The sequence below is a fragment of the Sphaerodactylus townsendi genome, linkage group LG05, assembly GCF_021028975.2.
Source record: "Sphaerodactylus townsendi isolate TG3544 linkage group LG05, MPM_Stown_v2.3, whole genome shotgun sequence".
Lineage (NCBI taxonomy): Eukaryota > Metazoa > Chordata > Lepidosauria > Squamata > Sphaerodactylidae > Sphaerodactylus > Sphaerodactylus townsendi.
The window spans coordinates 78,882,454-78,907,203 of NC_059429.1; the positions used below are offsets into that span (position 1 = coordinate 78,882,454).

The window sequence follows — 24,750 nt, forward strand, 5'->3', positions numbered from 1 at the left end:
TTACTGTTCCAAGAACTTTGGCAGTGGTACTATCAAAACCTAACACAGAAAAGGGCTTATATGATACATACCTGAACAGTAGCAACACCGCTTGTGGGAAGGTCTGAAAATTGGTATTCCGATTGATTTGGGTTCCATCCACTAGAGCAACTTTTCCAAACATCTGTAAAGCAGAAGTTTTGGTTTAACTCCCTTGTGCAGACATTCCTATTCTGTTTTTCTGACCAGCTCACACTTTTCGTACCATTTTCCTTACATCTGTTCCAACCAAGACTGCTATTGACTTACTAGATGCAGAACCACTGTGATTCTGTCTTTCCCATCTACTTTATAGGAGAATATTGTGCTCACTTCATAGAATGAACAGTGGTCCTTCAGAGCAGAAGATTTCAGGGAACTGAAAATGGGCAAGATATCCAAAGGAAGAGAATGAGGCCCATTACGCATGGAATGCTTACTTCAGGGCTCTTTGCAGCACAGTGGGGTTGCAGTGGGGTCTTCTTGCATTTCTCCATTTACATGCAAGGAGGCACTCCACTGCCTACTGTGCGGCTTGCCTGATGAACTCTCTGGGGTCCCTGATTTTCCTGGTTCTCTTAACTCTGCTCATCAGCTCACTCTTAAAGGCGCAAATCTCATCACAGCAACTACTGCAAGACTTCTGGCTTTGTTAAAGCCTTTTAAATTGCTGTTATATCGATATTGCTGTTATTGCAATTATATCAATATTGTAGGCCCTCCCCTGCCCAAATGAAAGAGGAAAAGCAGATCCTGCAAGACATTCTGTTGAAGAAAGGGACCATGTGCTAGAATTGATATTCTCTCTCTTCCCACACACACATATACTTCCTGCCACAGCTGCTGCTATGGGAGGACAGAGAGGCTTGTTATTTCGATATTCCTTAGTATTTCAATATTCCTGGATTAGATCTATCATTATTTCAATAGATCTAATATGGTACAAATGCTTGAACTTGAAATAAAGTTTTACAAAGCCCTCCTGGCCATTGGGAAGGGCAGAAATAAAGCAGGGGAGGTGGGTGGAGCCAAAAAGCCTAAGCAAAGAATAACACAGAGCCATGTTTTGGTCTTCCCTGCAAAGCAGGCAAAAAAGTTGCTCTTTGTCCACTCTCACAAACAGTGAAGATTATGGGATCTGCTGCATAATGAGTGTGAGAAGGGGGGAAAGGGGTCCATAACAGAAGCTCTGCCCTGGAAAGAGTCTCCCTTCAGCGTGGGGCAGAGCACCAGTGTATAATCAGCCTGAGTCTACATTTCCTATGAAGGATTAGGGATCTTGGCTGCAGCTGGGCTGATGGAATACAAGAACTTCCTTGAATCCTTACCTGCATCCCAATCACAGCATAGATGAAAAACAACATCACAATCAACAGGGCAACATGCGGCAGGGCCTAAGAGACAAAGTGTAGAATAATTCAATAGTCACACATAACTCTGGTACACAGGGGTGTAGTTGCAGAAAATGGTGCCTGGGGAAAGCTCTGAAACTGCACCCTCCTGATTCTGCTGCTGTGGCATGGTCTCTACAGTGGGGCAGTGGAGTCTGGGATGGGGGGGTCCTTAGCCACCCTAGTGGTGTTGGAAGGAAGGAAGGAAGGAAGGAGGGAGGGAGGGAGGGAGGGAGGGAGGGGGAGGGAGGGAGGGAGGGAGGGAGGGAGGGAGGAAAAGAAAAAAGAGGGAAAGAAAGGCAGAAGGAAAGACAGACAGAGAGGCAGAAAGAAAGTCAAAAAGTCAGAAAAAAGTCAAAAAGACACAAGTCAGAAAGAAAGGCAGAAAGAAGGGCTGAAAGAAAAACAGAAGGGGCTCTGCAGGAAGAGGTGGGAAACAGCTGTGCACCTCCACAAAGTGCCCTTCCTGCTTCTGAGAGGGGGGATCATCAGCCCCTCTGACTTGCCTAGAAGAGGGAGGAATCATCAGGCAGTTTCTCCTGTGGAGAAGGTAGCCATGGAGAGGAACACATCCACTCACCTTCCCAGCTGAGCAGGGGAGGCATGCCTCCACTCCATGGGCATCTTGAGGAGGAGGGGAGGTGCAGGAGGTGGCTGCAGTGCAGGCAGCATAAATGTGACTCCAGCTTCTCACTCCTGGGCAGGGGAGGCGGGTTGGAAGTCACTGCTTTCTCCCCACATGCCCCCAGGAAAATCCTGAGTGAAGGGCAGGTGGCTGGCTGTGGCAGAAGTGGGCAGTCAGGTGGTGACCTAAACAGTGGCAACCCAAGACTGGGTGGGGGCACAGGAAAAAATGGTGGTGCAGGCAGCACAAATGCGCCTCCAGCTCTTTGCACGTGGGCAAGGTGAGGGGGAAATCTCTGGCTTCTTCACAGCCATCGTTTGAAGTTGCTGCACCTGTCCAGCCCCTGGCAGAAGCCTAAATGGAGGGCAGGTGGCAGCCACAGCGGTGGCAACCCAAGGAGGTGGAAGACAGAGTGCAGGAAGAAGTGGCAGCAGGTAGCACAAACTCCTCACTCCTGGATGGGGGGAGGGAGGGGTAGTCGACCCCCCCCCCCTGGTATGATCATGTCAAGTTGCACCTTGGGCTTCAGCCCCCTGGGGGGGCCCTCTAGACACCTATGCCAATACAGCAAACAGACAGAAAGTGCTGGCCTGTTATGCTTGTCCTCACCTCCCTCCACCCCACGTCTAAGTTCCTTTGTGCATCTGGAGCTTGGTTCACACAGTCTCAACTAGTGTGGCACCCACCTGGAAAGACTTAATGAAGGTCCAGAGTAGGTTTCTAATGCCTTCTCCTCGGCTTAGCAATTTTACCAGTCGCAGGACACGGAACAGCCGAAAGAAGGTGATTGAGATCCGCCCGTTCTCCTCGTTACCTGTGGTAGGAGGCTGTGGAAAGAGCAATCTCTTAGGCAGGGAGTACAAATGGAAGCAGCAAGGAGACAGACTTTAGGGATTGATCTGATCTGTTCAACAGGCTTGTCACATTTACCAGCAGCATTGCTCTCAATTCACCCACTGCTTGGTCTATGGGGACAGCCCATAGCGACAAACACAGCAATCATTGCAACATGGGTAGAAGTGGGACCTCAGGGCCAACAGCATGCTAAAGGGGAAGGAAGGATTGTGCTACTCTACTAATGGCATGCTAACTCAAAAGGTTTGGAATAGAGATTAATGTCAGCCCATCATACATGATCCCAACAGAAAGATGAATCTTTTGGCCTTGATATTTCTTCTGAAGCTACAGATGACACACCCTGTTGGTTCTGAAACTGTCAGTGGCTGTTTTATGGAAATTAAAAATGATTCTGCATCATCATGAGGCCCACAAGTTTAGCACGAGAGGAAGGGTCAAACTATCATGGCAGGACTGAGAGCAAACACATTGAATATCGAGCCAATCCAACTCAAAGCTCATCTACAGACTTGTGTTTATGCAGACATATAAACAAAAAAAAAGTAATTCAGAAAGTGGCTTCTGCAGTGCAGAGTTCAGTGGAATATCTGCAGGTTTTAGGATCTTCAACACTCACTGTATCTTTTTCAACAGTGAAACTGTATGGAATGAATTTGCAGGTTGGACCAGAAATGGAAGTTAGGTGCACCCCAACCCCACATTCAGTGACATATTTGCTGATATTTGCTGCCCATTTTTTAGCCACAGAAATACTCCCATTCAGTTAAAAAAAGTTACTTCTAGGCAATGATACATTTCCCAAGTCCTACGAAATATGAAGGCTATTTAGTTTTATTAACCAACTATACATAATGTGCCAACCTCTTACTTCTGGATACCTTGTGGCAAGCAATTTTTTATCTAGATTTTCATCTTTGTTGGACAGGAACAGCAATTGGACTTACTGATACAAATCTTTTTTTAAAAATTGCAATAGACACAGGTCAGGAGGCTTCAGGGGCAAGGCAAATGCTGCAGTCTTGCAACCACTCCTTTAGTGAATTGGCTTGGATACACCAGACAATTTCTGGAGACAGGTGACTGTTCTTTTTTTTTGCCAGTTCCCCCTCCAGCTGTACCATCACGCTGTTCCCGGAGATCACCCATTCCCCAGCAGCAGCAATTTAGGAAGCATTTTGAGCTGCAGTGGGAGGGTGGGAATGGTTCCAAGCCATTGCCTATGGGCCATTACCAAATTCCCAAGGGGCAATGAGAAAGTAATGAGAAAGGAACTTTCAGGGTCAAATTTTTAGGGCACAGCCCCTTACTCCCTGTTCTCTAGACTAACGTGTGATAAATGTGAAGTGCATTACCATTAAATAGAAAGAACAAGAAGGCACTCTATGGACTTTTACGCATTCTCAGTCTCCTCATCAAACTTCTTGTTTCTCCATTTTTTCCACAGTTCTGCATAAGTTTTGTTCTCTCGAGTGATCAGTTTGATAGAACACAATTTTTATCAAGCACAAAAAGCGGCCGATTTAAACTGCATGGAGGTATGCTTTATTTAAAGCTGTGTGATGTCAAATGAGCCATAAGAGGGAGCAAAACACTTGCAGATATGAACTTCCCCCACTCCACCAAAAAAGGAAGTTAAACACAAGGAACCTGAGAATACATAAAAGCCCTAACTCTGCTAAGCAAAATGTAGTGAGTTCCCATCTCTTGAAATCAGTCTCACCTGATTTATGAATGATAGAAAGGCTAAGTGGGGTGGGGGTGGGGGCGGAATCTGCATGGAACAAGGTGGTAGGGTGATACAGTTTGTGGATATTGGATATGTGCTGGATGTCCTTCTGGTGGCCTTTAAAACCACCACGTAGAAGCTATGTCTAAAGCTACTGTTGAGTAGGCACTGTCATGAGATGATCTGCCCTCCCCCTGTTAAATATATATTAAATAACCTGGTGCAGAAAATTCCAACAAAGTGGACATAGTGTAGGCACCAATTATGCCACACTTGGGGCAGGTGTGATCAGCCCCCAGATTTGCAAAAAGGTAATAATATTGGCATATCTGCCTAACCATGCAGAGGTCTTACAGTGGTCAGAGGTACATTTGATAAGTTTCCAAACTTGGTAATCAACATGCACAAAAGTGTCTCATAATGTGCTATTTCCCATTTTGGTCCTGTCACTCTACATGATCAAATGGGAACAGTAAGGCTTTAGCACCAGTTGTATAGCCTATGCAACCCTACAGTTTTAATCATGTTTAACAGTTATTCCCTATTCAGAGAGAACTGAAGTTCTTTGAGCAGGATCTCTGCCAGACTATAATTCTTAAGCTTCTTTGAGGGACACAACAACAGTTCAGCTGGTATAAAACCAATATATATTTGAAGGATAGATATGCCTCAACTTTCCAAATTTAAGGTAGGAAAAAAGTATCTTATTTACTAAAGGATTCTACCCATTTGATTCCTTTGCTTTGAGTTAGCGCTGACGTTGCAATATAGACCTATCTTTAGATTTGTTTCCCATCTCTCCCTGAAGACCTCCTTTTGGCAATAATCTCATGCAACTCATATCAACACTGCAACATGGAATGGTGTACAAAGCAAGGGCAGAGGGGAGAGGACTATAAAAGAAAAGGTTGTGCACAGCAAGCTCATGCAGCTGATATTTACAATGCCATTACAGCCACCGCTTAGGCAGTACAATCCACCTCTGGAAGCAAGAACCGTCTGTCAAGAGAACAAAATAGTCAACCAAAGAATCCCACACCTTGAAATGATGAGAAATGAGGATGAGAGAGTGAAGGAAAGAGACAAAAGGATAGACTGGATGAGCAGAAGTGAGATGTTTGATGCTAATGATAACCACTACAAGGAAGACAAGCAAAAAGGAGGAAAGGATAAAGGGCTTGCAGGAAACAATGCAGGAAACATTGGAAAAACTGATCAGTACCTAGCGCACAGGCTGGAAGAGAAGAGCAGTGAGCTGAGAATTAATATGATCTTGAATGAAGTCTGGAATTTTAGGAGAAGCCAAAGTTCAGGCTTTGTAAAAAGACTGGGGCACATGTGCCTCTTTGGCAATTTTTGAAAGATCTGCATTCTGCTAAAGCTAAGCACTTACACCTGTCTATGACACATGGTCAGCCATAGCAACTTGGTCAAGAGACCATAGTGAACTAGACTTCAAATGGGGGCTTGCACAAGAGATGAGAGTTCTCAACATGACCTTTCCCATTAAGAGCTCTGACGCTAATAGTTGATGGTCACATCTTTAAACTCCTACCTTGTTGAATTATTCTGCAAATGTTAGCTCCAAAGACCTGACCAGATGACCTGGGGAATAAGGAACAGCAGCCTTCTACAGGGTTTAACAACGTGGTCAGAATCAAGAAAAAATCTGGTACTTATGAAAGACTATTACCACACCTAAATTTTAAAATTCTGATTCTACAACTGGCATTTGTGTATTTAATTTCATACTTGCTGTAAGGGGTGCCACTGAATTCAGTAACAAAGAAATGAATGTGGTGATTTGCTAGATCAGTGCTCTGGTCTGTTCTTTTCTTTTTCTTGACTAAAATCCTGATTGGACAATATGTTTCTTTTATCCGAAGCAACATACAAACTTTATTAAAGACCCAGAAATAATGCCAGTGGCTCTTTAACACAATTGAGAGGCCATCCACAAGGACATTTATTAATTCATTTAAGGAACTCACATAACAGGGGGTTTACTGAACATCAATATACAGATAAATGTGACAAATGGACAAGGAGGAAGGAAAGGAAGACAAAAGAAAAAGCGCAGAAAGGGAAAGAGTGACAGGTTTGGAAATATCTGTTGATGGAAGAACAGAAACAACAATGAAGACCTGCTTAAGATGGAGTTGGTTGCTATTTCAACACAGAACTGTGATTTTGTCAGTGTCAGAGGTTGGGGTACAGAGTATTTGATGAGTCTCATGGTCCAAATATTACCCCTACTATGCTTTTGCATTTTTCAGTTCTCAGTTGTTCAATATGAAGCAGCATTCCAGTGTGGCAGATGAAGAGTCCAAGGAAAAAATGAAATCAGGGCAATAGATACTCTTGTATCTTGACAGTGAAAGAAAATTGCAGTCACCAAGCTTACTTACCAGACCCCAGATTGCTAATATACATTCTCACATTCCATTAAACCTTATTCCCTGTCATCTTAATTGGTCAACACCTGGATCTCTCCTCTGAGTCTTTTGGCTATCTAATGTGCCAAGTCATGCTCAGATCAAATCACTAGTTTTAGGATTGTAAACAACATCACAAAATGTGTAGATCTTTTTTGCTGGTGATATCTGACTGATTCTATAAAGAGGCACATCACATTTCTCCAAAGGATGGATATATAAAGCAAGGCAGTGTCCAAAAATAGAAGGGGAAGATGGCTATGGCAGGACTTCTTCGAAGTATGGAATTAGGCACAGATGGAACTGATGAGTGCTATGTTCTAAATCATTTGTTATAAGGGCCAGATATGACATAAATGGGACTTGGTCGGGACAGGCTTGGGGGAGTGGGGTGGAATGGCTGTCTTGGCTGGTCCTAGAACAACACTGGGGGTATGTGTGCCTGAGCTGGCGAGCCACAGCAGGGCTGGTAGCTGCCTTGAAGGGGCTTATCAGACCTGCAAGCCAACTGAGGCAACCCCCATTGCTCCCAATCTGGCCTGGCAAGTCCCCTCAAGGGCTAGAACCAGTCCCCAGGTCACATGCTCGACACCCCTGTTCAAAATCAATCAACTTTTATAGCATTTCTGGAAGCGACTGCTAATTGTAAATGCATGCATTAGCACAAAGACAAGAGGAGGCATTTCTAACTTGATAACAGCTGTAGTTGCCAGTATGTTCTCTCTTTATATGCAACATACAACATAGAGTATGCATGTGCTATTCCACTTATAGAATGTTTTCATATTCTATGATGTATATTATAGCATCCATGCATGCATGTACAAAAGGCAACATTCATATATGCAAGTATTCTCAAAAGATATTCACACTATAAGCACATATATTAAGCAGCTGCTTGGATCATGGTTGCTATGGTGGTCAACACGGCAGAAATGTTCTGCAGGTACCACAAGACAAACCATCTCAAGCTTCAGACTCCATTTGTCAGCTATGTGTTCTTTGCCATGGGTACACATTTAAATCTCCTGGGCATGGTGAGTCTTGAGGCTATGATCAAGGACAAATTACTTGATGGTGCTTCTTGGCAGAGACGTCTAAAAGTCAGAGTCCATACTAGGTTCCCTTATATATGAGAGATGCCTATCATTCCCTTTACTCAACAATCACAGCAATCCTAACACATTCTGGAGGCTGCTGAAGTTGTGATGTGGCTGATGTCTGCTGTAAGTCAGAGATTTTTCCCAGACATGTAGGGGGGTTTTCCCTGTGGAAAGCTGAGAGACCATATGGTGCTGTATCACAACTGAGATTTGTTTTCTTCCTTCTTCAATTTTTCAGTCTTTACCACCCTCCAGTGCCGGTTACTCAAACTGCAATCCTGCAGCTGCTCCAAGGGCACTTACATCAATCTGACTAAGGATGACATCAATGATGCTGCCAATAACAATGAGGAAATCAAAGACATTCCAAGGGTCCCCAAAGTAGCCCTGAAAAAGAAAGGAGAAAACAGCTAAAAGAATACAGAATAAGCAAGAGTGCACCAGAAGAAGGAATGAGTGCACCATGAGGGATGGGAATATTTTCCATGTCTTTCTAGTATTTATTTATCCAACACAGGAACCCCTCCTGAAACATCAGGCTTCTATTATTCCGTTAGGATTGAAAATGCTGGGGGGAAGAATTAGGACTAATAAAAGGAAACACTTCTTCATGCAACGTGTGATTGGTGTTTGGAATATGCTGCCACAGGAGGTGGTGATGGCCACTAACCTGGATAGCTTTAAAAGGGGCTTGGACAGATTTATGGAGGAGAAGTCAATTTATGGCTACCAATCTTGATCCTCTTTGATCTGAGATTGCAAATGCCTTAACAGTCCAGGTGCTCGGGAGCAACAGCCGCAGAAGGCCATTGCTTTCACATCCTGCATGTGAGCTCCCAAAGGCACCTGGTGGGCCACTGCGAGTAGCAGAGAGCTGGACTAGATGGACTCTGGTCTGATCCAGCTGGCTTGTTCTTATGTTCTTATGACAAGCACCCTCTCCTGACACCTCTACACATATCCAACAGTCTCTTTGGAGCAGCGGTTCTCAACCTGTGGGTTGCGACCCCTTTGGGAGTCGAACGACCCTTTCACAGGGGTTGCCTAAGACTCTCTGCATCAGTGTTCTCCATCTGTAAAATGGATAAATGTTAGGGTTGGGGGTCACCACATCATGAGGAACTGTATTAAAGGGTCACGGCATTAGGAAGGTTGAGAACCACTGCTTTGGAGTGTCCCTACTGAAGAGTTTAATATGTTGCACTAGCAGCCTTGTGCGTCTACTCCTCACTCACCTTTGCCTTGAAGGCTATAAGTTTAAGAATCATCTCCACAGTAAAGAGGATGGTGAAGACCACGTTGAGAACATCTGACACCTGGTTCATTGTTTCTGACTGATTGTAATGCTGTAGGGATAATTGAGAAGTGGTTTGTGTATGGTATATGGCACTCCTAATAAAAACTTGCAAGGAAGAATCTTTAAAATTACAGACAACAGAGAAATGCCTACAGAGCAAAGAATTGTGACAATGAGGTAGCTGAGTTAATGTAAAAATTTCCTTAACAATAACATTTTGCTCACTAGCATTTCCATGGCTGCGAGCTCTGGAACAGTAGTCATCAGGAGAGTTCAATAACACGAAGCTGTGTAAAACTCATAACTGAGGAACTGAAAGACTCATCCATATTTTCAAGCACAAGGTCAGCACCTGCCCACTTAAGGGGCACAGCTTTGCTATCTTCTTCCACAGGCAAACTTTTCTTAGGATTCCACTACCACCATTTTATACTGCTACCCCTCAGGTGGGTGGGAGTTCTACTCATCCATACCTGCATGCCTAAGCAGATGGTGTTCAATGTGATCAGGAAGAACATGAGATATTCAAAGTAGGAGGAGGTCACGATGTACCATATCTGATACTGGTAGGGGTTCTTAGGAATGTAACATTTCAAAGGGCGTGCTTTCAGGGCATACTGGACACACTGACGCTGCAGACAGAGAAAAGGCAAAATGGGAAAGGTCAAGCACTATCATTCAGAAACCACTCTTAGAATCTCTGCTCAGGGAGGTCTAATTCTTCAGGTCCTAAAGTTCACCAGTAATGCCAAATAACTTGTATGGCCTGTTCCCTTCCTAAACAATCTGCTTAAATGGATTTCCTCTCAAGGACAAATGGTTTGTTATTCAACTCTAAAGGACAGCTGAACTAGAACAAGGACCAGCACCACAAACTGAACTATTGTCACCCTGGGACTCCTATCAGAGGCTGACTTTCTGCCACTAGGGGTGTGCATTTGGAAATTCCCAAGCTGAAATTAGTCCCGAAATTCCTTGTTTCATTTCAGCTCAGGGGTATCTAAAATAACCCAAATGCTTCTGAAATTCCATTTGGATCTGGGAGAGATAGCAGGAGCAATGGGGGAATGAGGAGAGAGAAGGAGGCCAGGTGTCTTGCAATGGATCTCTGTTTAATGGGGGTTGAAATGGTGGCAGCAGCAGTGCTGCCCCAGCCAAGGTTTCTCCCTCCTCCCTCACTGTTTTTGCAACTGAGGGGCAGGGGGAAGCATGTGCACTAAATATTAGGATTTTGTTCTTTTTTTAAATGCCATGATTTTGGGGTTCCTGAACCTGAAAAATGTCCCCAAAATGGATTTCTGTAATGGTATAAATACTCTGAAAATTTCAGGATAACAAAAATCATGGCCTTCCTGAAACAAAACTAAAATTACTATTTTTGGTGCACACCTCTTCCTGAAACCCTAACTGATGGAGACTACTGAAACTCAGTGACACCCAAATCAAAGAAACAGAAGCTGATATTGAACTTTCAGGTTATACGGTGGCTTTCTTGATCACGACCAACCAACAGAAAAATATACAAGAGTAGTTATAGCTTGGTCTTTCTAATCCAGTTCAAGAAGCAGCAAGCAAATCTGCTACTGCTACACTCAGACACACTTGTATTCATGAGGCATGTCTCATGCTGCAGATATATCAAATTGTTAAAAAGATAGCCAGTTGTAGAGTTGCTACGGCTCCTGGATGAATGATCCAGCTTCATCATACTTATTAACATAAACTTCAGTGCCTGATTTTTTTTCATTTCATAGCTTCCTGGCTGAGAACCCACAAATGATCTCTTGCTCTACTACACTTTATTTTTCTCTTGCCCAGAACATTAGCTTAACGGATTAGGTACTGACGAAATGTTTACACAGGTTCAAGGATTTCTGTTCCTCCTGAAGCATAATTTTTCTGTCTCTACGCAATTTTGGCCAACCAAAAATGCCTCCTGAAATTCTGTTATTGGAGAAGAAGGGACCCTAAGGAACAAGATTGCAGGGGGGGATTGGTGCCTGCTGTAAGGACAGCGGGTGGGAAGGAAAATCACATCCCATGAATGGAAATCCTTCCACTTGTAAGAAATGTTATTCTGGATGAAGCCAAATATCTAGTTCAGGTTGTGCCATCCCTGCTCGAAGTCCCTGTTACCATACCTGGTTCTTGTCAAGTTCACAGTCTTTGTACTCTGTTTCCCCTTGCTCCTGGAAAGTTACAATGACAAAGCCTACAAAGATGTTCATCATGAAAAAGGCTATGAGGATGAGATAGACGATGAAATAGATGGCAGTTCCCATGTGATGGTTATATACAGGGCCCATGTTCTCGCTGCTGGTATCAATGGCTTTGTACAGCAGTCTGTAGGGGACAGCATAGAAGTCCTGGTTAATAGGCATGGTCAAAAAGGCTTTGAAGAAGAGATGGTGGAAGCCTTAAGCATCTGGCATCTATATGGATGGGAGGATAGGTGACCACTCTCAAAGACTTTTTCCAAATATACATTTTATAGCTGAATACAAGTAACTTTGCTGTGTGGGACGCAGGCATCTTTCTTCAAAGTAGCACTGGGGGTGGGGGGTAGGGGTATTTTCCAGTACTCAACCCACAAAATATTGTGAGAATTGAGAATAATGCAGTCCTTACCCACATCAACTGCAGTAGAAGCTATAGTGATTACCTAATGCAGTGATAGCAAACCTTTTTGAGACCGAGTGCCCAAATTGCAACCCAAAACCCACTTATTTATCGCAAAGTGCCAATACGGCAATTTAACCTGAATACTGAGGTTTTAGTTTAGAAAAAAACAGTTGGCTCCGAGGTGCACTTTACTTGGGAGTAAGCTTTGTGAAGCATCTGTGCAATGCTTCAAACAGGTGACTCACGACCCTCCAAGGGTTTACTCAGAAGCAAGCCCCATTGCCAGCAACCGAGCTTACTCTCAGGTAAAGGATTTAGTTCTTCCCATGAAAATCAGTGGGGTTTAACAGAACAGAGTTACGTACACTGCTTCCCCAAAACTAGGTCTTAGGCTTAATGCTAATAATCTCTTTGAAATAATTACACTATTATCACACTGGGGTCCTGGCAGGGGGAGGGGGAGGGGTGTAGGGGGAAGAGGGAAGTAAAACTTTTGCTTTCCGAAACCCAATAAACCCCTCACCACAAAATAGAAGTAAAAAGGCAATCAAGGAAGGCAATCCTAAGCAAGAATGCTGTGCAGTGGGTGGGATAACTTCAGGAAAGCTAAATTGGTGGAGCAGCCATCTGATCTGCATTTTGTCCTTCACATGACATCACAGCACTTGACTTCCCACAAAAATGCAACAAGAACAGAAAAATAAAAGCAGTTCTAGCAAAGACTTTGGTGTGCTTTAAAAAAAATCCTAAATACATCTCGGTTCCTCCACCCTAGGCTTGATCTGCCCAGGCGATCGGCAAAAAACTTGGGTCTGAGCATTTTCCTGGTGTTTGGGAAGAAACACATTTTGTTTGTTCAACCCTTGAGCAGCAGCCGCCAGCCTGCTCCAGCCTCCAGCAGGCCCTGTGTGCACCCGCTGCAGAGGGCTCTGAGTGCCACCTCTGGCACACATGCCATAGGTTCACTACCATTGGCTTAATTCATCTACTGATGCATAGCAACAATGTTATCATTAGTGATGCTTCCTTCCCTGCACCAGCCGGTTAGGTTGGACAGCATAGCTAAATCAGGCAACAGTGCAAATGGCAGGCTAGCTCACTCATCCCCTTCAAATTTCCTAGCAGCCTACTTAGGACCTCACTCCCCCCCGCCCCCACACACACAAACCATTTGTTTCTGCACTCACTTGGGCCATCCCTCAAAGGTGGATACGGTGAAAAGAGACATCATGGCCGAAAAGACGTTGTCAAAGTGGAAATCATTATGCTGCCATATCCGCTCACCAAGAACAATCTGTGTTGGATCTGCATCGACATATGAGATGAAATGTCCTCTGGGAGAAGAGAAAAAAGCAAATGTATTTTTTTAATTGATGTTAGGCTGATGTCACTAACATTGAGACAGTTACTCCTGGCTTTACAAATGGCAAAAGTAATTTTCTCAGTTGATTTACTTGGGATTAATACCTCAGAGTTCATGGTTTGTTTTATGACACGGATATTTCAAGAAACAGCAGCAAGACAGAGCCCATGCAGTATAGTGATTAGAGAGGCAGACTAGGACTGGGGAAGGGAAATCATCTGAGTTCTAATTCACAGTGAGTTGATGGTGTGACCTTGCATCAATTACTTCTTTTTGTCGGGGCGATCCAAGATGGCGACACTGGGGAAAGACGCTAGCTGTGCTGCTACGAAAAAAACGTAAATTTATCTTGATTCTGCTGCTGTTATATATGGTTTTAAATAATTTTGACTGGGTAGTTAACAAGTGCCTGCAGTTGTGAGCTGCTTGAATCTGTGTCAAGGACAACTGTGGAATTTTGGAGCCTAATTGAGTGTCTGTCTTCAGATTACTGTGTGGGCAGCCTGTTAGTGATTTACGCTTGAGACCCCCACACTTTGCTCTCTTGGTCTCTAGACAGGCGGGGTGTTTAAAGCAATTACTCAACAACTAACAGGATTTCCATCTACCTAGTAGGAGCCTTATCGTTGATCTGGGCCCCAATGGCAGCTAGGAAGCCTGAGAAATACAGAGAGAGCTTGAGCCCTCCTGCGTCCAAGCAACAAAAAAATAGACGATTTTCTGTTGTCCCTCTCAGGGTGAGACTCGCTTACATTTACTGATATTTCGAAAACATCAAATCCAGTTCTCCCCTTTGACTCTGGAGGAAAACACACCCCTTGCCCCCCTCCTGAAAATGAAAGGTGGAACAGTGGGAGTTCACTAACAAAGAAATGTTGTCTCAAGCCTGAGCTTACCCAGCTGAGGAGCCCCATTAACTCAGACTCCAGAGGGAGCTGGCTCACGACATCACAACCCACCTCCAGGGAAGGAGAATGCATAACATGCAAGGCATGTCTGTGAGAAGTGTGTCTGACACTGCCTCTCTTTGCAATCTTGTTGCTAGGAAGAACTCTTAACTTAACATTTACAGTGAAATTAAAAAAGATCCAAATGAACTTAGACTCATTTGTTGTAAAGCAATCTTCTGAGCAACACATGCTATGGATTCAGCTCACCAGAACAGAGCAGAACAAGGGTGAACTAAAGTTGACATGAACCATCTGCACCATTCACCTTTAGAAATGCAAACAAATCTGAAGCTCAATTTTTCAGAGTACCTTTAATACCCCAGCACATGTTAACTATCAACTTAACTGATACTTGAGAACAAAAAATAAAATCTGTCTCCAATATTATTTTCTACTATAATGGCTGCTTGCCCACTTGTCTGGAACTCTTTGAGTCTAGCCTAAACGCATACATCTAGAGAGGTGTGTTACTTAAAATCAGGAGCAAAGGAGATAGATCTGATCTCAGTAAGAATCAATCAATGCTTCCAAAATTACCTGAATGACCATCAGAGAGTACTTACTAACATTTGTTTCACCATTGTGTTATTACAAAAGAACTGTGGAGAAGAGCGTTAAGGATTACTCTTAAGAGCAAAAGGCATTCTCCCCTCGCACCGGTTTTTTCATAATATTATTGTGTCTCCATTAGTTCCAAACCTCTCAAAAAAGGAGACTTGAAATCCCTGATTTGGAATTGCCCGATCGACATCTGCAAACAGGAAACTGATGAAGTACGAAGTTCAGTTTGGAGGTCAACCCTCAGGGATCCCTCTCTTCATTCTATGGCACAGGATCTTGTAACCATAGCTCAACCCAGGGGAAATGGGACTCACACCAGGGAGATCGCTTTGTTGGAACAAACTAATTTAGAACAGAACCCAACACCTTTCTGAGCCTTATGGGGAACAAAATCTCTCAAAGAACTATACATTTGCCCTCACTAAGAACTCTGCCTCTGCCTCCACTGTTATGGAAGACCTCTGCATCCCTTCTCTCCAGTTGGCTCCTCAACATTCCTTAGAGCTACCTCAGATGGATTATGAGTTGGACTTTCATCTTTTTAAAGACTTTGCAATTGGGATCTCAACAGGATACAAAGGGGAAAAAACTCTGGGCCCAAGAGGCTGAAGCCGAGACTGATGGAGAAACCTCACCCCTCAGCTTCTTCCCGGCAATTAGATCTTCACCAGATGGAGAATATAGGAAGGAATGTAAGCGATCATTGAAGTGCACAATAATGGAGACTCCAGATCCAGTGCCTACAAAATAACTGTTATGCGTTTTTTTTTTTTAGGATGCCAACAACAAATCCCTGGAGAAACTTATAGGAACTGGACTGACGCCATGCAGCCCTCGATGCCAGGCATTTCCCTTCCCAAATTCGTTTTACAGTATCCTGGAACATTATGGGTTGGAACAACAAAGTTGCAAGACCTGAGTTTAGGGAAATGCTAGCAGGGCTATGATGTTATCTTGCTGCAGGAGACTTGGTCTGCCATCTCAGATCTTTTCTCTCCAGGTTTTTATCATGTTGTGTCCCAAGCCTTTAAAGCAAATTTAAAAGGAAGGGCCCAAAAGCAGGTTTATCAATACTGAAAATTAACTCTAACTTTGATGTCCATGTGAAGCTGTTCTCCCAGCAGCTTCCAAATTTGCACAATAATCTGTCTCTGTTAACTAATGAACATTTTAACACGAATTTTAACAAATGTATATTTACCTCCACTTACAAGATAGACTCGAAGTTATCCAACCAATGGCATGATTTTGGTAACTATTTTTTGAAGAGTTACTGGTGAAATTCCCTCAGTTGACTTCATATAGTAGCTGGAGATTTTAATGCCAGACTGGGGAAATAGACAGGCCCCTATATGATGCTGTTTGGGGGGTTGATCCAGAGTTCTTACCAGAGGGCTGCTGTCTATCTAGAATATCTAAAGACAAGACAATTAATGTAGCTGGAAGTTTATTTGTTTTAAATTTTGTATCAGTTTTAATCTGGACTATTTTAAAAATGGCTTGACCAATTTTAACGGATCAGGAATTGAATTTACATTATCTCTCAAAAAAGAGGTTGCAGTGCTCCTGACAAGGTCCTAGTATCCTCTAAAGATCCAGGAAACATGTTAAAGAATTTCAGATTTGGTTTTAATCATATATGAGCGATCATCTACCACTAACTATCACCATATCAATAAACCACTCCTTTTCTGGAGGCTAAACCAGCTAGCCCATTACAAATTTGTTAGAATGAGTTGGCCTACAAAATAATGCCACTGGGGAAGTCAGCATGCCATACTTTATCTCCCATAAAAGCTCATGGCCCTAAGATCACTCACTCTTCAAACTATTAATCCCTGTTTGTGTTTTTACAGCACATTTGAAGGTTTAAGCCCTAACGCCCATGGGGAGATTATTGCCACTACTACGACCACCTCAGTCGTGAAAAGAACCAAATCAAGAAGTCGAGCATGACCTCCAGAAGTACTAAATGATGAATACCTATGCGCATTAAAAGCTGACTTCTTCACGGGAGAGACATATGCAATCTTTAGAGATACCTCCTGTAGTAACACCTTGGGTACATACTTCTGCTCCCTTAAAGAACCAACTTCATAGTATTCTCAAAGAGCGTGAAATTGATACTACTAAATGATCACTGGGAGCAACTTGTACAGGCAATAAACTGTAATCGACTCAAGGAAGTTTTGGTCCCTTGTATCCAATGACTCAGGTTCACTTAGTTTCCACGCAGCTTGTATACCCAGTCATATCTGGCAGAAATACTTCCTTGATGTTTTTTAATGAGACCCTTCATTTTCCTTAATTTGCATGTTTCTGCTCTACATAAGCGACAGTCCAGAGTGGCCCCTGTCTGTGCAGAAGAAGTTGAATGAAATTGTGCTTAAATTAAAGGACCACAAGGCTCCAGGACCCGACGGGTTCCCCAGAGTTAATTAAGAACTTTGTTGACTGGTGGTCCCCGGTACTAGCAGCTCTTTTTTACATCCGTTAATCAAACAGCTCTTGTACCATCCAGATTGGACCCATCGCGATTATAATTCCTGCAATCTTCAAAAAAAGGGGAGATTTTTTTGCTCCTTCCAATTACCGGATCCGATTAGTTTATTGTCCATCACTGGCTTAAAGGTATATGCAAAATATTTGCACAATAAACTCTCTTCTCATGGATTACAGAAAACAGAAATCATCATTGGCCCAGAACAAATAGGATTTCAACATGGGAAATCTACTTTAGATCATTGTTTGATCCTTAGGACTCTCGTCACAAAAAATACACCAGCGGAAGCAAATCATCCCTGTTTGTGGCCTTTTGGACTTAAAGGGCATTTGACTCTGTCTCCAGAAGAGATCTACTGTGGAGAAAACTTGCTTAATCTAGGAATTGACAGAAGGCTACTTACACTAGTAATGGCCTTGCCATACTCATGACTTACCTACCTGTCAAGTCAAATGCTCTCCTGATGGTATACTTAGTCCTTATATACCAATTAACAGGGTGTCAAACAGAGGGGTGTGTTTTGGCCCCAACCCTATTTAATCTTTTTTTTTAAGGGGTCTGGCTTCCTTTGTGATGGAGGAGTCCTCTCACTTCCCTGCTTTTGCTTGAATCATCATATGACCATACAACTTTAGCTTTTGTATGCTGATGACGCTTATATTACTCTCCCCGTTACAAAAGCTGGCTTGAAACGGCTTACTGGCACGCTTGTGTTGAATATTGTAGTCATAATAACCTGACGCTTTAATTTTGCAAAGTCAAAAATAATGGTTTTTTGCTTGTTCTTGGAGACCATTTAGTTGGCCAATAAATAATGAACAGCTTGAACAGGTCAAACATTTTAAATACCTGGAGTCTCCATTTCTAATTATAACTCCTCTTGGGTTACCTCCAAAAGGAAATTGGCCATTGAATCAAGCAAAGCTTAGTTGTGGAAGGCCATTAGCCGCATTATTTTCGCATCTTCAAAGGTCATGAATTTGTTGTACCTTGCAGCCATTAAGGCATTTAATGCTAAAATCACCATGCGAATTACTATCACGGAATCCCCACTGTGGATACACAAGCATGGAGCTGCGATATGGAAAAGAGTTCAGTCATGCTTTCTCTATAGTATACTCGGCTTACCTTCACTCAGTCCCATATGCTGCGGTCATGTCTGTTTGGAGGTGGGCCCAACATCTACTCCATACAAGAGCATGGTGCATGACCTTCCAATTCTGGATACAATGATTGATAGCTTTTAACAACTGTCACAAAAGCTTTACCTACCAGGCTCTTTCTTTCATAGCCAAAACCGAGTAGGGTGAGGGTCCTTTTGTTGAGGCGAAAAAATCCATGAAATGGGTCTATCCTTGGATGCATTGGTTTTAATGAATGCCAATGAGCTAAAGCTGACTAGCTATCAAAAAAAGAGATTGTATGATCTCGAGGTATAGTCACCTGATGCAGCAGGGCTAATAAACGCTGCTCTCCCTTGCACTTGGGTATACCCATTAAAAACCCTATACCATGGCCAAGTATTTCCATTTGATCTTAGAACCCAAATTAAAGCGACGAGCCCTGACCCTTGCCAGGTGCAATATTCTCCCTTCAGCTACCACTCAGGGACAGAGATACAGAAAGTGCCTTTTAATGAAAGATTTTGTCCCTGCAGGTTCAGTTACTTCACGAAGAATCAATCCAACCACGTGATATTACACTTGCCCACGTTACACAGTTTAGCCAGGAATAAATATCTAAACCCGTGGTTAAAACCCCCCATTGATAATATTAATCTATCAATTGTGGTAACGATGTTGGATTGTGGTTCTGCAAGTGTATTGGAAGCGCTGGCTAACTTTTTGTGCTCTGTCATCAGCAAACGGTTATAACTGTACTGGAGATTGTATCATTACACTGAGGTCGCCATTTTTCTGGTATATTGCTGCTGTTTTAATTATGCCATTAAAGGTTTATATATATATATATATACTTCTTTTGCAGCTTAGCCTACCTAACAGGGCTGTTGTGAGGATAAAATGGAAACAGTGAGAACTTGGTACATAGCCATGTGACCCTCAGACAAAGGGTGGGATAAAAATACAGTAGATAGTCTTCACAATGACATAAATTAGGAAAGATTTCATAAAACAGTCCTCTAACTAATGGAACTATTAGCACAGGGAAACTTTTGAATTTAGGTTATGATAAGTGTACAAGGGAAACCTATGCAATTGATTATGGGAAGGAAAACACCCTTCTAATCTGATAATAGATTATCTTAGAATTTACCCATCCAGCTTTGTGATAACATGCATCAAGGAATTTTGGAATTTAAAATGTATTTCATTGTCAAGTCAAATTTTACAACCCCCCCCCCATATATGTATAAAAATAAATAAATCATAATACATTTAATTCATTATTTCTACTTCATCTACTTTGTTCTTATTTAAGCAATGTCTAGGGAGTCTAGCATTGAGTACAGAATCTGTTAATCGAACTTCTCGTAACTGTCCATTTTTAATATAGTGATTTGGCTCAGTAATATGACATTCTGTAACTTAAGTAACCAATTCTCGGTACTGGGATCTTGCTTCCAATATTTAGCTAAGTGAATTCTTGCAGCCCTCAATATTTGCCATATTAAAGCTATGTCATTAAATTCAAACAAGTTTAAAAGTGACTTAGGCCGTTTCCACATGGCCATGCTGGGGGGTGCGATCGACGTACCTTCCCTGCGACCTTCTGGCGCATTGCCCAGGCCAGAGAACACGCCCCCCTATCCTGCACGACAGCTCTGGAGTCGCAGGGTGGGGGGGCGTGTCCCCAGGCCTGGGCGACGCGCCGGAAGGTCGCAGGGAAGGTATGTCGATCGGGAAAGGGGAGGATGGCGCCTTCGCATGGAAGCTGCTGTTTCCAGAAAACCTCGCTTGGGGAGCGAGGTTTGGAAACAGCGGCTTCGCGCCACTGGGGGGGAGCGAGGGTGGCGCGGCTGTGATGCAGCTGTGCCCCCCATGCGAACATCTCCCTAGGGACAGTGTTTTTGCCGTCCCTAGGGCGCTGTAAATGGCCCGTGTGGAAAGGGCCATAGGGAGTTCTACCCTTATAATCTGTCAGATTCTTCTCACCATCCTTTCCTAGTACCCTTTGACCAGAGGACAATTCCATCACAAATAGGGCATAAATATTAACAGATTTTCTATATTTCCAACATATATTAGGAGTTTTTAAGTTTTTGCCATTACAAGTTTGCATCAAACTTTTCTATTCCCCTTTTCAAGCTCCAACAACCTTTGAATTTATTTTTCAAATGTGACAAAAACAGACAGAAAAATAAGGACAGCTGGAAAAAAAAGTATTCTGGTAATGTTTCTTCTTAATTAGTGCTATCGTCCCCATCCAACATAACTTTAGATTAGCCCACTTATTTTATTTTTATCTTCAAGTTCAGTAGGTCTTAAATTCTTCAACATAGGATACTTCACTGTATCACCAATTTTAAATTCAAAATACCTAACTTGTTTTGTAGCCCAGTTAGAGTCAGTTAATTGAAATGTTCTTCTGTCAGAGTCTTTTAAGTTAAAACCGATTAATATTGACTTGGACATTTTCCCCATGGCCAGTATATCCTGGGATAAAGAAGTGAACCATCCCGTTTTGGGCATGAATTTTGCAATGCTTTTGTGCCTAAATCAGGCCCGCCCCGCGAGATTCGCCTCATCCCGCAACTTTTAAAAACGATAACATTGGCAGTTCTTTTGAAAAAGTGCATGCCGATCCCACGCCCATACAAACACCGTGGGAGGAGGGCTGGTTAATATTCCTGACTTTCCCGCCTGCTCTTCCCATCCTTAGCTGCAACCAGTCAGAATATCGGAAAAACAGAATCTACGTAAACTACGTACACGTTCATGTGGAAAATGAAAATAAACCAGGGGCTCATGCATAATTCACTGGAGTTCTTCCTTCCGGCCTGAACGCACTGATGGGCAGCCGTGCGAAGGGAGAAACCGGAATAAAAACACCCTGGGATATATGATCCCGGGTCTATCCCAGGATATTTTGTCTGTGGGGAAACGCCTTTGATATGCTGATTTTATACCAAGACACTTTTCCAAATATCTGTAGTCCTGACCAATCTAAATACAGTCATATGACTGTAGCATAAACATGAAGTCATTTGTATATACCAGTAATAAAGATTTGACCTCAGCCTCTTGCCCTTTTAGTCCTCTGATTACTTCATCTTGTTTTGCCCTCAGGTCTTCGCTGAAAACCCCAATTTGGCATTTTGGATTATTATTATTGTTGATTCTGATGTATTCTCAGGACTTAGTGGGGGTGGAAGGAAAGGAGGAATAATGTTTACCACATTTTAAAATCCAAAATAAAACCAAATTTCCCCATATCTTTGTCTTGCAAATGCAGCCACACAAACTGCATTGCCCTAGGTTTGAAATTTAACAGTTATTGTACACAATGGGACTACTGACTATTCAGTGGGCTACATAGAAAGTTATCATGGAATAATAAGAATTTTTTTCACCAATTTCTTCATAACCAAACTAGATATTAAACAAAATATGCAGATACTACCAAAAATGGTAACTCTGCATTTTCATCTTGTAATGTCTAGCATGTAATGTCTACTATGGTCTGAGTCACACCGTAGAATGTCCACATAGTAGAAATGCAGATTTTCAACAGATGTGCTGTGAACAGTTCTCAGGTATATAGCAGTCTGTGGTGTTTGGGTACAGTTGGCATAAGCTTCCCCACTGCACTGCTTTCCTGTCCTTTACTGACCCAAGAGATACTATTTGCTCTACTGAGAAAACCTACATATACTGATGACTATATACGAGCTTCTGCAAAAAAAGACACTTTCTGTTTTCTGGAGTCGTTTCAGGTTGGGGAGGATGTTTAAGCCTGTCTATGGTCCTGAAAAAGGTAAACTACAAAATAAATTCCAAATTGGGCCCCACGCACCTGAGAATTGAGTTCTCAGCACAATACTCCAGGCACATGTCTGATCCAAAGTCATTGCAGTAGCCATGAGTCTACCATGTGAACTTTGCAACCGGACAATATATCTTATGACATTATCAGTACAATCTAAAGAATATTTTCCTGGGAGTAAGCTCAATTGAGCACAATTGAGTAAAATTCTGAGTAGATGTGCTTTGGATTGCTCCATATGATGTTGTTACCACTATCTCCAGTTAATAAGTGATGTCATCTGGCAGGGAAAAATGTAACAGCATGACATCACATAACAAAAGGCAAGTTCCACTAGATGTTATGTAAGGCGCAATCAGTGATTTGTTTTCTGTTTGCAGTTGCCAATTGCAACAGCCACAGACTAAAATCTAACTTGGCACTCTTGTTCTTATTATTCCATGATCCCATAGTTCTGAACTATACAAGGATATATTAAGTCACCAGAGGGTAGCTTACCTGCACTCCTGTTCAGTTATCTTCAGTGGATCAGTGCAGCTGTAGAATTTCCCCTACATTTATTCAAAGATCCAAAAAAGGACACCTTTTAATTGTCTTATTTGTTTGAGAGTCCTGAAAAATGCAAGTTTCCAGCTACACAATGCCTAGAGAAAAGTTACCACAATTGAAGGGGAAAGGGGAGGCAATGTGTGACCAAGAGTTTATCACCTCAACCCTTGGTGTTGATATACACCCAGGAACACATGAAGTTACTTTATATTTACTGAGTCAGATTATTGGTCTATCAGCAGAGGTGGGATCCAGCAGGTTCTCACAGATTCCTGAGAGTAGGTTACTACCGGTAATTATTTGTGTGTGCCAAGAGGGGGTTACTAATTGGTGATTTTGCCACATGATTTTTGCCTTAGTTACGCCCCTCCTCTCAGCAGTAGCAGCAGAAGCAGTCTAGCAGGAGGTGCACCGGCGTGCGTGGCAGTTAAACTCAGCGCCAAGGCGTGCATTCGATTTCCACGCCGAAGGATTCTGCATGTAGCCCGGGCTGCGTCCTTGCCACAGCCCCGCCCAGGAATGCCCCCCCCCCCGAATGCCCCGCCCAGCCCCGATGGGTACCTCGCCCAGCCCCCATTGAAGCTTATGCACCCAGGCTGGCTTGAATCCCACCACCATGGGAAGCTGTTACTAAAATTTTTGGATCCCGCCACTGTCTATCAGTAGTGTCAAATGTAATTAACAGTGGGTCTCCAAGGTCTTCGGTAGAAATCTTTTACTTCTGTAGAAATCTTTTAAATCTTTTACCAAAAGAAAAACAGTGCTCAACTGGGGTGAAATGGATCAGAGGATACAGAAGGGGAAATTCAGCACAGAATAAATAAAGAGCTAGTACAGGAATACCTGAATACTTTAAATGAATTCAAATCTCCAGGGCCTGATGACCTACATCCCAGAGTATTAAAAGGACTGGCAGAAATAATCTCAGAACCGCTTGCTATAATCTTTGAGAACTCCTGGAGAACAGGAGAAGTGCCAGCAGTCTGGAGGAGAGCTAATGTTGTCCACATCTTCAAAAAGGGGAAAAAAGAGGACCCAAACAACTACCGCCCAGTCAGCCTGACATCAATACCAGGAAATATTCTAGAGCAGCTCATTAAGGAGACAGTTGGTAAGCACTTAGAAGGGAACAATGTGATCCCTGAAAATCAACTTGGGTTTCTCAAAAACAAGCAAAGGCAGCCTGGCCCAGACAAGGAAAGACCACAACACACAAGACAAGGGGCAAAATGGCACACAATTTCATTAAGTGTGTTATCAGTGACTCAGCACTGTAACATAATCAAAAGACATATCAAAATTCACGATAGTAATCAATAGTTCATTCAAAAATCTATTAAATAGTTCGTAAACATGCAATATAGTCAAACCCTCTGCAAGAGTAGAATTATTCAGGAGACTATTGATTACTATTGTGAATTTTGATATGTCTTTTGATGATGTTACACTGCTGAGTCACTGATAATACACTTAATGAAACTGTGTGCCGTTTTGCCCCTTGTCTTGTGTGTTGCGGCCTTGCCTGGGCCAGGCTGCCTTTGCTTGTTAGTAATTCACTGCTCTTTTTCCGGTTTCTCAAAAACAAGTCATGTTAGACTAATCTTATATCTTTTTTTGATAGAGTGACAAACTTGGTAGATGAAGGGAATGCTGTGAACATAGCATACCTTGATTTTAGTAAGGCCTTTGACAAGGTGACTAATCATGAATTGTATTGCTGTAATGGAGTTTGCCGCATTTGAATTTGAATTTAATTTATTACTGTTTTTAGATGGTTTGTGTATTCTATTGGATTAACTGGATTG

The 24,750-nt window shown here is 42.7% G+C and overlaps 1 protein-coding gene across 1 annotated transcript in view; it reads right to left on the minus strand.

The window, feature by feature from the left end:
- The window catches only part of CACNA1S (calcium voltage-gated channel subunit alpha1 S), a 99,992-nt gene that overhangs the window by 28,936 nt on the left and 46,306 nt on the right, over positions 1 to 24,750 (minus strand). The window contains exons 23-32 of the mRNA XM_048497868.1: positions 22,895 to 22,947; positions 13,263 to 13,409; positions 11,595 to 11,796; positions 9,927 to 10,085; positions 9,392 to 9,502; positions 8,460 to 8,543; positions 5,561 to 5,617; positions 2,721 to 2,861; positions 1,347 to 1,412; positions 5 to 163 (exon numbers count right to left, since the gene is read on the minus strand). Of these exons, the coding sequence (XP_048353825.1) occupies positions 5 to 163; positions 1,347 to 1,412; positions 2,721 to 2,861; positions 5,561 to 5,617; positions 8,460 to 8,543; positions 9,392 to 9,502; positions 9,927 to 10,085; positions 11,595 to 11,796; positions 13,263 to 13,409; positions 22,895 to 22,947 (1,179 nt within the window). The remainder of the gene's footprint in view (positions 1 to 4; positions 164 to 1,346; positions 1,413 to 2,720; positions 2,862 to 5,560; positions 5,618 to 8,459; positions 8,544 to 9,391; positions 9,503 to 9,926; positions 10,086 to 11,594; positions 11,797 to 13,262; positions 13,410 to 22,894; positions 22,948 to 24,750) is intronic.